The sequence below is a fragment of the Triticum aestivum genome, chromosome 1A, assembly GCF_018294505.1.
Source record: "Triticum aestivum cultivar Chinese Spring chromosome 1A, IWGSC CS RefSeq v2.1, whole genome shotgun sequence".
Classification (NCBI taxonomy): domain Eukaryota; kingdom Viridiplantae; phylum Streptophyta; class Magnoliopsida; order Poales; family Poaceae; genus Triticum; species Triticum aestivum.
Window position 1 is genome coordinate 135,503,309 of NC_057794.1, and position 13,018 is coordinate 135,516,326.

Genomic DNA, 13,018 nt, shown 5'->3' on the forward strand with positions numbered 1-13,018 from the left:
AAACCTAAGCTGTCGTTTCTTAAAGTTTGGGGCTGCGATGCTTATGTGAAAAAGCTTCAACCTGATAAGCTCGAACCCAAATCGAAGAAATGCGTCTTCATAGGATACCCAAAGGAAACTATTGGGTACACCTTCTATCACAAATCCGAAGGCAAGATATTCATTGCTAAGAATGGATCCTTTCTAGAGAAGGAGTTTCTCTCGAAAGAAGTGAGTGCGAGGAAAGTAGAACTTGATGAGGTAATTGTACCTTCTCCCGAATGGGAAAGTAGTTCATCACAGAAATCAGTTCCAGTGATTCCTACACTAATTAGTGAGGAAGCTAATGATGATGATCATGAAACTTCAGATCAAGTTACTACCGAACCTCGTAGGTCAACCAGAGTACGATCCGCAATAGAGTGGTATGGTAATCCTGTTCTGTAAGTCATATTACTAGACCATGACGAACCTACGAACTATGAGGAAGCGATGATGAGCCCAAATTCCGATAAATGGCTTGAGGCCATGAAATCTGAGATGGGATCCATGTATGAGAACAAAGTGTGGACTTTGGTTGACTTGCCCGATGATCGGCAAGCCATAGAGAATAAATGGATCTTCAAGAAGAAGACTGCCGCTGACGGTAATGTTACTGTCTACAAAGCTCGACTTGTTGCGAAAGGTTTTTGACAAGTTCAAGGGGTTGACTACGATGAGACTTTCTCACCCGTAGCGATGCTTAAGTCTGTCCGGATCATGTTAGCAATTGCCGCATTTTATGAAATCTGGCAAATGGATGTCAAAACTGCATTCCTTAATGGATGTCTCAAAGAAGAGTTGTATATGATGCAACCAGAAGCTTTTGTAGATCCTAAAGGTGCTAACAAAGTGTGCAAACTCCAGCGATCCATCTATGGACTGGTGCAAGCATCTCGGAGTTGGAACTCTTCCGCTTTCTCACCCGTAACCAGAAACTTGATACATGTGTGGATACATAGACAGAACACTGTGTCCCTAGTAAGCCTCTACTAGACTAGCTCGTTAATCAAAGATGGTTAAGTTTCCTAACCATAGACATGTGTTGTCATTTGATGAACGGGATCACATCATTAGGAGAATGATGTGATGGACAAGACCCATCCGTTAGCTTAGCATAATGATCGTTAAGTTTTATTGCTATTACTTTCTTCATGACTTATACATATTCCTCAGACTATGAGATTATGCAACTCCCGAATACCGGAGGAACACCTTGTGTGCTATCAAACATCACAACGTAACTGGGTGATTATAAAGATGCTCTACAGGTGTCTCCGAAGGTGTTTGTTGGGTTGGCATAGATCGAGATTAGGATTTGTCACTCCGGGTATCGAAGAGGTATCCCTGGGCCCTCTCGGTAATGCACATCACTATAAGCCTTGCAAGCAATGTGGCTAATGAGTTAGTTGCGGGATGATGCATTACGGAACGAGTAAAGAGACTTGCCAGTAACGAGATTGAACTAGGTATGATGATACCGACGACCGTATCTCGGGCAAGTAACATACCGATGACAAAGGGAATAACATATGTTGTTATTGCGGGTTGACCGATAAAGATCTTCATAGAATATGTAGGAACCAATATGAGCATCCAGGTTCCGCTATTGGTTATTGACCGGAGATGTGTCTCGGTCATGTATACATAGTTCTCGAACCCGTAGGGTCCACACACTTAACGTTCGGTGACAATTTGTATTTATGAGTTATGTGTTTTGGTGATCGAAGTTTGTTCAGAGTCCCGGATGAGATCACAGACATGATGAGGAGTCTCGAAATGGTTGAGAGGTAAAGATTGATATATCGGAAGGTAGTATTCGGACACCGAAAGGGTTTCGGAGTGTATCGGGTACATAGCGGAGTACTAGAGGGGTTACCGGAACCCCTCGGGGGAAGATATGGGCCATAGGAGGGAGGCTAACCAGCCCACAAGGGGCTGGTGCGTCCTCCACAAGGGTGGAGGCCGAATTGGTTTAGGGAAGGGGCCCCACCCCCTTTCCTTCTCCTACTCCCTCTCCTTCCCCCTTTCCACCTCCATGAGAAGGAAAAGAAGGGGGCTAAATCCTACTAGGACTAGGAGTCCTAGTAGGACTCCCCCCTTGGCGCGCCCCCTCTAGACCGGCCGCCTCCTCCTCCCCTCCTTTATATACGGGGGTGGGGGCACCCCAAAGGCACATCAATTGTTCTCCTAGCCGTGTGTGGTGTCCCCCTCCACAGTTTACTCCTCCGGTCACAACGTCGTAGTGCTTAGGTGAAGCCCTACGCGGATCACATCACCATCACCATTACAACGCCGTCGTGCTGACAGAACTCTCCCTCGACCCTCTGCTGGATCAAGAGATCGAGGGACGTCATCGAGCTGAACGTGTGCTGAACTCGGAGGTGCCGTATGTTCGGTACTAGATCGGTTGGATCGTGAAGACATTCGACTACATCAATCGCGTTAACCTAACGCTTCCGCTTTCGGTCTACGAGGGTACGTGGACACACTCTCCCCCCTCGTTGCCATGCATCTCCTAGATAGATCTTGCATGATCGCAAGATTTTTTTTTGAAATTGCATGCTACGTTCCCAACAGGTTAGTGATCAGTTCGCATTAGATTAGGGATGAATTAGTGGTTAGCTAGGAACTTAGGATTAGATTAGCCACTGATCGGTGTGCCCACATGGTTAGATTTGGCTTACTACTAATTAGTTTAGGATTAGGCCACTCACTTGTGGGCAATGCCTAACATAACGTCCATCTTAACGGTTAATCTAACTGATTTAACCTTGTCATACCGCATGGATACCCGATGGGTGGGCCACCCCAATCATAATTGTGATCAATAATCATTGAACCGGTCACTAATCGAAAGTGGTAGCTCTTTGCGAAAATCGTCGCAAAAGTAATAGCCTTTTGCTAGATCTCGCAAAAGTGGTAGTTTTCAACAACATTCGTCACAAAAATGGTAGTATTTCGCTCTTTATCCCACTAGAAAACGAGGCTGGCCTTCTTTCCACAATAAGGGGAGTTGAGGAATGGGGATCAAAGCTTCCGTAGAACGGTGAGCTGTCTGGAAATGGGAGCAACCAAATACACATGTTAGAGCAACTCTAACCGACCTCCTATAATTTAAAGGAATAAACGATCGAGAATCCTTTAGAGGAGTACTTTGACTCCTCTAATAAATGGTTGTTTCTATTTGATCCCCTAAATTTAAGGAGTAAAAAAATTAAACAAAAATTTGTAAAAAAACTAATAAAAACCACACGTTTCAATAGAAACACCACTTCCTTAACTGCTCCTATTAATATCTGATCAATACTTTCTCCGTCTCTTAAGTGACTACATTGTTTCTTTCCTCTTTCGGCTTCTCGAGATTGCACACTTTTTTCTTCTCCTCCTCTTCAAACTTGGACATAACATCCTCTCTAGCCTCATCTCTAGCAACTACCGCACCAACATCTAACAATTTTCTCGCTATAAATATATCAATGTACTCTTCTTCCCAACATCAAAATTTGCACCCGTCCTACATATAATTTTAGGCAAACAATGAGTTTCACATTGGGACAAATTTGAAGAACAACCATACGAAATGGAACTCACTCTGTGCTTTTTGCACTTGACGAAAACCCATCCGGGATGTTTCGCGTGCTCGAAACGGGGCGCACCACCAGCCGTCAGCAGTGGTGACACTTGATCATCGGCAAAGGCTCGCCGATGAGTTGTTGCGCAATGGCTGAGCCCGGCCGACGGTCAACCGAGATGTGAGATGCGAGCGGCGAGCGGATGAGGGCGTATCAAAATGTGGGTAGCGATCGAGGTGGATGCCGTAACATGTGCATCGAGTCCCTCCAAAGTGTCAGCGTCGGTGACTAGGTGCGTCAAATCGGGTGACGACGGCGACGACTGTAGTCTCAGTGATTTATAGTCGCCGATGACAAAAATTCGACCAAATCGAGGTGGGGGACGAGCGCGGTGGGTGCTTCAGGGAGTCGCCGGTAGCGCATGGTGGCCGGCGGAGGCAAATAGGGCTACGCCAGAGTGGACGCGATGTGGGGTTAGGTGGGTGCAACCAAGGGTGGAGGGGAAGACTTTTAAATCGGTCGGTTGGCGAGCGAGTCGAGGCGGCCGAGAAGTATAATTTTTACTCCTTTAAAACTTTTAAGGAATCTTCCATGTGCCAATTAGGGAAGGAAAAAAAAGAAATTTTACTCCTCTTAAGCATTTTATTAGGGGATCGATTATGGTTGCTCTTACGGTAAGTTTTGTTTGCGTCCACATCATTTTTTGCTTCACCTGGAGTTGTCCTTAGGTATTATAAATGTTTGTTTGGTTGCTGTTCTATGAAAAAGAAAACTCACCTGGCATAGATTTCTTTGTACCGTAATTAGCCTGGCTAGACTCATTTGCACGGTAATTAGCCTGGCTGAGGCGATCAAATTCGGACGCCTGGCCATGCGGCCACAAGGCTAAGGCTACATGGAGTGTATCGATGGGACGTTGACTTTTTGCCTGAGAGGCAAACCTGTTCTATATTTTTGCAGCTATCAAATACAAGAACGAAACCGACCCATTTCTCTGGAATGGAAGTGTTCATGGTATGGTTCATTAACCAAGCACACCCTTCATCACCACACAAGCCTGGTCTGTCTGGCAGGCTGGCAGGAAGATTTTACATCTCGCGTCCTTCATCGTCGGACAATATATCGACCCCACCCGTCAGATACAGCCCGCTCTCTGCCCAAACGCCTATATTAGCCCGCCGCGCGCCCCCATCCCCAAGCGCCAAAGCGAAAGCCACTTCCTCCTCGCCGCAGAGCTCCCAAATCCCGCACCCGAGGAGGCGACTCTCCCGCGCGCGAGAGAGCGGGTCACGAGTCCTGCAGCGGCGGCGGCTGCGGTCACCGGCCGCAGAGCCAGCGGGCGACATGACGGACGGCCACCTATTCAACAACATCTCCCTCGGCGGCCGCGTCGGCAACGTGAGTGCGCCTCCCCTGCCCCGGTCGAGTTCGCTCGCCGTGATTCGATTCGTTGTTTCGTTAGGGTTTTCCGCTCGACTGTTCGATTCCGCGCTGGCGAGTTTGGCCGACGGGCTCGTCTAGCGGAATTTGTTTAGCGGATTTTTCAGAACGGCGCTTGTTTTTTCTAGGGTTTACACGCCAGGGTTTGTTTCCTCTCTGCGGTACGGAACTGCTCCAGAGGGTAAATTTGTGATCCGCCGTTGGTTGGATTTGGACACCAATGTTGGTCAGGCAAAATGAATAGTCCATATCCAATTAGCTTGGGATGGAACAGATTGGAAACTCAACTACAACCAGGCACTAATCTGGGGATTCGAGGAACATGTTCATGCAATATATATATATATATATATATATATATATATATATATATATATATATATATATATAAATGTCTTGTGCAATTGCTACCATCACCCAGGCGCCGTCCATTTTGGTATTCATGTGTGCCAATTTGTGCTATGGCTGCACTGTATTGGAAGATCACAGCCAATGGCCTTCATAATCACTTCTTATTTACAGTTCGCACATGTTCTTTAAGGAGTATTCTCCTTATCACTGTTTAGCATGCCTAGATGTGATTGAAACACTTGTTGGTTCATTTTAACGAATAAGAATTGTACGTTTGTGTTCATTCGTGGTTCATATCTTTTTGAAACTTAGTGCTGACCCTATTCCAATTACTATTTTGGTAAAAAGTACATAGATCAATTCCAACAGAACCCCTATTTTTTATGGTTGTTGTTGAATTGGTCACTGTTAGTGGCATTACTGCGATACTGAAATTCTCGTCGTGCTGTTATGGACTGATGGTTTGTGCACTTGTAGAACCCTGGTCAGTTTAGGCTTTATTCGGGAGGGCTTGCATGGAAGAAGCAAGGTGGAGGAAAGACAATTGAGGTTGATAAAGCTGATATAATTTCTGTGACGTGGATGAAAATCCCCAGATCTTATCAGCTTAGTGTTGGGACCAAAGAGGGCATTCGGTACGTGTTCAAAGGCTTCCGTGAACAGGTAATAGTCTACCATTTCCCCCCAAGAAATTAATTGATTGTATACTTGACATGAAGAGATGCTAGAAAATAAGAGAAGTTGTACAATCACAGTTGCATCTGCTTTCTGTGTCAAGTTTCAATCTTTCTTGGATAACTGAAACTCTAGTTGTAACCTGAGAAATATTTTGTTTATATTGTTTTGTAGGATGTTAGTAACCTTACTAACTTCATACAAAAGAACACGGGAACCACACCAGAGGAGAAGCAGCTCTCTGTTAGTGGCCATAATTGGGGCGCGGTTGACATCAATGGTTAGCTGAGTTCTCTATAGTCTGTCTGGTAGTGGGTATTCCATTTCCTTTTTGGAAAATTTGTTTCATTTTCCCATTCTCCCCATTTTCAGGCAATATGCTTAGCTTTAATGTTGGCTCAAAGGAAGCATTTGAAGTCTCTCTATCAGATGTATCACAAACTCAGTTGCAAGGAAAAACAGATGTTGTTCTTGAGTTCCATGTTGATGATACTACAGGGGCTAATGAGGTATGTTGTCTGCCTGTATATATTGATCAAAGTTACTCTGTAGTTTTGTAAAGTGTTACCTGTTTGGTTGGCTTTTGCTTACTGTTGCTGGGTGTAAAAAAGGTAAATTTTTGTGTCTGAATCCCAACATTGGTGTGTATATTTAAACTGACATCAGTTTTTTTACTCTCTTTATAGTGACTCTTATTAGTTTCCTTGCCTGTGCCTATGTTTTTAAGGCGTCTTGCCTTGGACGCTTAGGCGATAAGGCGCCCTGGCAGTGCCTTACAAATATGCCCGCCTTAGGCGCCTAGGCGTCCGCCTTAGGCGCTAGAGCGGGTGGTGCTCACCTTAGGTCGCCTTACCGCCTTAAAAACATAGCCCTGTGCACGTAAAAGTTTATGCGGCTATAGCTGTTCTTTCAATCTTGTTTTAGGCATTTAAGGTCTAACTAGCTCCGGTGGTTAGACCATATACATAGGAGATACACTTTCCAAATCTTCTATTGCACAGAATGTAAATGCACCATTGAGCACCATCTAGAGGATTCTGATCGTTACCACAAAAATCTTACAAAGATCATTAGTAAAACAAGTGATTATAACTCCCCTTTTCATCATTTTCTGCAGAAAGATTCGCTGATGGATTTAAGTTTTCATGTACCAACTTCAAATACTCAATTCCTTGGTGATGAGGAACGTCCCTCGGCTCATGTGAGTTCATTTGATAAGCACGATATGACACAACATGCATGCATATTTTGCGCAAATAGTGAAATGTTCTCTCTTCAGATTTTTTGGCAGAAAATCTTGGCTATAGCTGACGTTGGCTCATCAGAAGAGGCTGTTGTCTCATTGGAGGGAATTGCCATTCTTACCCCAAGGTGAGAAAATCTTGTAACTGTAGACTCTTTGCCTTTCCTAAAATAAGCCTATCCGTTTATTTGTTTCATTTCATGCCATAGCTAACTGCTTATTTTTAATTCAGAGGTCGATACACTGTTGAGCTTCATATGTCATTCTTGCGACTCCAAGGACAAGCTAATGATTTCAAAATCCAGTATAGCAGTATTCTTCGGCTCTTTGTTTTGCCAAAGGTTCTACTACTTTCATGCTTTGTGAACTATCAAGAATTCTTCGCCTTTGTATACTGTCAAGAAGCTAATATGATTTCATGCTTATACTTTGTGCCCTTCAGTCAAACAACCCTCATACATTTGTGGTCATCACACTTGATCCGCCAATTCGCAAAGGACAAACATTATATCCCCACATTGTTATTCAGGTATAGTATTATGATACATTTCACACGAACTTGGCTACAGTTCTTGTATGATACTTAATAACTGGTTCCTTTATGAACAGTTTGTGACAGAGAATGTAGTTGAGAAGGAGCTGTCATTAAGTGAGGAGGTTTTGGCTGAAAAGTACAAGGACAGGCTGCAGAGTTCTTACAATGTGATATTCTTATTCACTTAATGGCTGACTTTCCTTGCATCTCTTTTAAGTTTAACACGACCTATTTCACCTCAAAGTTGATCACAGCTCTTGTTTTTTTTTGTAAACTTTGATCATAGCTTGTGTTGATTTTGTTTTCCTTTGTCAGCGTTACATGCTTTAATTATCAAGTGCTCTGAACTATTATTGATTAATACGTACAAGAAATGATGCCAGAATTAATAATACATACCAATAGAACAATACAAGAGTTAATGACATACTACTCATAAAGCATACTGTATATATTAGTGATTATGTACTGTTGAAACACCAGCAGTAACCCTCCAATGCACTTATTACCTAACTCTTGGGGTTTATCAGAAAATGATCTGTGTTTATATTTGTACAATTTCATTCAGTACTTAAATCATAGAGCTACTGACATGCATATTTTCTGCTTGCAAGTATGTTTAGTTGAAGAATGCTTTACTGAACTGAATTAAATATTACCGATCATTTGTGTCCTGATCAGATGATTGCCCCCCCTATATTCCGTTTTCTACTTGTGCACTTGCTCTTCATTTACAGTTTTCTGGGATCTTGATTTATTAACTCACAAAATGTTTGATTTATACATAGGGTCTAGAACATGAGGTATTCTCCAAAATTCTTCGTGGCCTGTCTGGTGCTAAAGTGACGAGGCCAAGCACATTCCGCAGTTGTCAAGATGGATATGCCGTGAAATCATCACTTAAAGCTGAAGATGGATTGCTGTATCCTCTTGAAAAAGGCTTTTTCTTTTTGCCAAAGCCCCCGACACTCATTCTGCATGAGGAGGTCTGCTTTCTACATTTCTGACATGCCTAATTGTTCTTCATCCATTTGTCCTCTGCTAAGCTGTTATTTACTGCAGATCGAGTATGTTGAATTTGAGCGCCATGGTGCTGGTGGTGCTAGTATGTCATCTCACTATTTTGATCTCCTGGTCAAGCTAAAGAATGACCAAGAACATCTCTTCAGAAATATACAAAGGAATGAATACCATAACCTCTTCAACTTCGTCAGGTAAATGCTGATGTCTTGTTGATTTAATCACTGGCATACTATTTAATTCGTTTGGGGATGATAAGTTCTTGTTTCTTTCCTTCAAGTGGTAAGAATTTGAAAATCCTGAATCTTGGAGAAGATGGCCAAGATAGAACTGGTGCAGTTGCGGCTGCTCTTCAGAGCACTGATGATGACCCTGTTGATCCACATCTGGAGCGAATTAAAAATCAGGCCGGTGATGAAGAAAGTGATGAAGAGGTATTGCGTGTGTGCAATCTTTGCTCTTGCTTGCCTATATGGTGACGGAGTAGAATGCGTAATTTGTTTACTTGTAAATCGTACTGTAACTTATTCCAACTTCAGGACGAAGATTTTGTGGCGGACAAGGACGACAGCGGATCCCCTAGTGATGATTCTGAAGAGGGTTCTGATGCCAGCATAAGCGATGGAGAAAAGGAGGTAACTAAATTACTCTTGACAGTATCCGTAAGAAAACTTACCTGAACCAAAACACATGTGGGGCAAGCCACTGCTTTGATAACTTCTTGTTTCAGAAATCTTCCAAAAAGGAAGCTAGTAGCTCAAAGCCACCTGCGAAGAGGAAACCAAAGAATGTGGACGTGGAAGGTTCAGAGAAGAGAAAGCCGAAGAAGAAGCAGAAGAAAGATCCCAATGCCCCTAAAAGAGCAATAGCACCATTCATGTATTTCTCAAAGGCTGAGCGAGCTGTAAGTTACTTGCACCCATCCATATTAAAATTTTCTGCTTTCATGGTTGACAAAATTGTAATCTGAACACGTACCAGCTCCATCCCAAACTGCATCAAACCAATACCAATAGATGCATCATGAAACATGTTTTTCATATGTACTCCCTCCGTAAACTAATATAAGAGCGTTTAGATCACTACTTTAGTGATCTAAACGCTCTTATATTAGTTTACAGAGGGAGTATTTATTTGGTATTACAGATAGCTATTATTTCTATGAACTTGGTCAAACTTAAATAAGAGTATCCTGCATTGTTTTTGACGAATTTTAGTTCATTCTGTGTTGCAGTCTATGGTTTCTATGTTAGGTTGTAGAATTATTTGCTATTCTTTCTCAAGACATTTGGCGTGTGCTGTCAAATTAAGCAAACAGTGGATCTTTGATTGACATTTTTCTAATGCAGAATTTGAAGAACATCAACCCTGAACTCAGCACCACGGATATTGCAAAGAAGCTTGGAGAGAAGTGGCAAAAGATGTCAGGTAACATGTCCTAAGTTACAATGGCAGTATGGTGCAGTTCACACTGTCAGTTTTTTTTAAGGAAAAAATAACTCGTGTTAATCATTTCCAATTGTCATATTTGCAGCTGAGGAGAAGCAGCCATACGTTGAGCAGTCCCAAGTGGATAAGAAACGCTATGCAGAGGAGTCTGCTGCCTACCGCGGCGCTGGTGCGGCTCCTGTAGACGTGGACTCTGCAGATGGATCGTCCGATTGAATTGGAAGATTGGCCGTTGTTGAAAGGAGCATACTTTCGAGTCATGGTACAAGTAGGCATCCGATTTATCTTGGCTGTAGTGACTGTTGAGGTGTGATCCTTACCGTTTCTGAGTGAACGAAGAACAGTTAGGATATGTAGGTTCCAAGGTAATGTTTGCTTTGCTACGAGCTGTCAGCACATGTGCCAGGTGTTTTATTCGCACGCTGCTTGTGCAACTTTTTTTCTGCAAAATACTCAAATCTTCATCGGAATTACAAAGCATACAAAACATAATAAAAATTACATTGAAGTGCTTGAACCATTAAATGACTAATACCGTCACAGAATGAGCCGTTGACGCTACCCTGACGACTAGTGCCCTGGAGCTATAGTTCGCCCTCCCATAACGTTGCTGGCCCAAGTCTTTGTGCATGCGTCCTCTAATGACCAACGCTACCTAGCTGTAACCGTCTTTATGCACTAAGTTTTTTTTTTGAGAAATCTCGCATCTTTATTCATTCGAAACAACGGTCATAGATACACTGTTTGGGTCATGTGGTACGCCCAACCAAACATGTCGACCTACATCTAGATTATAAGCAAACTTGAAGAGATTACGAGCCTCATAATTAAAGTTCCTACGCTCATGTATAAAAGAAAAAGAAGAAAAACTCCCACAACGAGTCACTATTTCATGTACTATGGCAGCATTTGGACCTCCCGTCCCCTTGTTGATGTCATTCACCACTCCTTGACAGTCCAAGGCCACACAAATAGTTTGGACGGCGAGATCATCAGCAAGTGCTAACGCTTCACGGTATGCATAAGTCTTCAAAATTAGAGGATCATTTATTCCTTGGAAGACCACCGCCGAGGAGCCTAGATACAAACCAGATTGGCCTCTGCAAACAGCTGCTACCGCTCCCCCACGACGGGATCTTGCTACAACACCATCAACGTTTACTTTCACAGCGCCATTAGGAGGTGGTAACCACCGTTCAGGCTGTGCAGATGGTATTGCTGTTGTACATTGTCTCTTCAGGCTATTAGCAAGCTGCCCCAGTTCTGCTATAAAGTTGTTTACAAAGGAAATTGTTTGTTGGGGACTTTGAAAGATGGATTCATAGACCGCTTTGCGTCTAGCATACCATATGGAACAGAGAGTGATGGCCATCGCTGTGAAGCTCGCTTGATCCAATTCATCACTGAGTTCAAATAACCACAATCTCGCATTGGGTTCCATGTTGGCAGACATGCGCTGAACCATCACATCATTGGACAACGCCCAAATGCATCTGGACATAGTGCATGAAACTAGGGCATGTCTCCATGAATCCTGACATCCGCAGAGCGGACATGCATCTTGAACTGACATGTTGCGCTTCTTTAGAACATCGGTGGTAGGGAGTGAATGATGGGCCAGCCGCCATAAGAAGATCCTGATCTTCGAGGGAATCTTTAGTTTCCACAAGGAGCACCAGGACCTTTCGTCTCTCTGAACACTTGATGAACCACCTCTTCCCTGTAACCACTCTTCTCTCTGCAACTTCGTTTTTAACAAAAAAATTGTACGCGGAGGCTACCATGAACCTGCCCTTTCTGTCCGGATACCAAGCCCAGAAATCTTCGGTGTTGTTAGTGCAAGTAGGTATCTTCAGGATTGCATTTGCATCTATTGGCAGAAAGACTGACCGCACCAGTGCCTCATCCCAAGTCGCTGTAGCTGGAGACAACAATTCAGATACCATCCTCGGGGGGTCAACAACAAGGGAGGTGATCGGTCTAGGTGTAGTTTCCTTAGGGATCCAATTGTCAGCCCAAATGTCCGTGCTTTGACCATTACCAATTCGACGGATAATCCCTTGTTTTAACAAGTCCCTTCCTTCTAATATTGCCCTCCAAATATGAGATGGTCTGGGTCCAAGTTCCGCTTCAAGTATATTGCTATCTGGAAAGTAAGATGCCTTTAAAATTCTTGAACTCAAACTTTCAGGTTCTTGCATTACTCTCCAAGCTTGTCTTGCCAACAGTGCCAAATTAAAGATTTCAAGGTCTTTGAAGCCAAGACCGCCTAGATTTTTGGGTCTTGTCATGACATCCCAAGAGACCCAAGCTGGTTTGCGCTCCCCTTGCTTGCAACCCCACCAAAACTTTCGAATGAGGGATTTTATGTGATCACATAATCCCCTAGGAAGCTTAAAACAAGACATAGAGTATACCGGGATTGTCTGAGCAACGGATTTGATAAGAACATCTTTTCCACCCGCAGAGAGACATTTGCTCATCCATCCCTTAACCTTATCCCATACTCTGTCACTCAAATATTTGAAGGTGCCCTTTTTCGAGTGCCCCACATCAGTTGGCATACCCAAATACCTGTCACTCAAAGATTCATTAGGGACATGCAGAAAACCTTTGACAGCATTACGAACTATCTCAGGATAGCCCCTACTGAAAAATATTGATGACTTCTCCCTATTAATTCTTTGCCCCGAGGCCAAGCAATATGTATCC

General features: G+C 43.3%; 1 protein-coding gene across 1 annotated transcript; it reads left to right on the forward strand.

Moving 5' to 3' along the window:
* The first annotated feature begins 4,702 nt into the window (after window positions 1–4,702).
* Window positions 4,703–10,776, forward strand: LOC123040911 (FACT complex subunit SSRP1-B). Its single transcript, XM_044463631.1, has 16 exons — window positions 4,703–4,991; window positions 5,862–6,047; window positions 6,234–6,339; window positions 6,432–6,568; window positions 7,177–7,260; window positions 7,339–7,430; window positions 7,535–7,643; window positions 7,745–7,831; window positions 7,912–8,004; window positions 8,626–8,823; window positions 8,900–9,051; window positions 9,138–9,291; window positions 9,397–9,492; window positions 9,588–9,761; window positions 10,207–10,285; window positions 10,392–10,776. The coding sequence occupies exons 1-16, from the start codon at window positions 4,938–4,940 to the stop codon at window positions 10,520–10,522; spliced, it is 1,932 nt and encodes a 643-aa protein (XP_044319566.1). The 5' UTR covers window positions 4,703–4,937; the 3' UTR covers window positions 10,523–10,776.
* The last annotated feature ends 2,242 nt before the right edge of the window (window positions 10,777–13,018 follow it).

Excerpts from the sequence above, each read along its gene's own strand:
- LOC123040911 (XM_044463631.1), top strand. The coding sequence starts at position 4,938 with ATGACGGACGGCCACCTATTCAACAACATCTCCCTCGGCGGCCGCGTC. Across the intron at positions 4,992-5,861 it reads TCGGCGGCCGCGTCGGCAAC|AACCCTGGTCAGTTTAGGCT; the intron begins GTGAGTGCGCCT and ends GTGCACTTGTAG. Across the intron at positions 9,292-9,396 it reads ATGAAGAAAGTGATGAAGAG|GACGAAGATTTTGTGGCGGA; the intron begins GTATTGCGTGTG and ends TTCCAACTTCAG.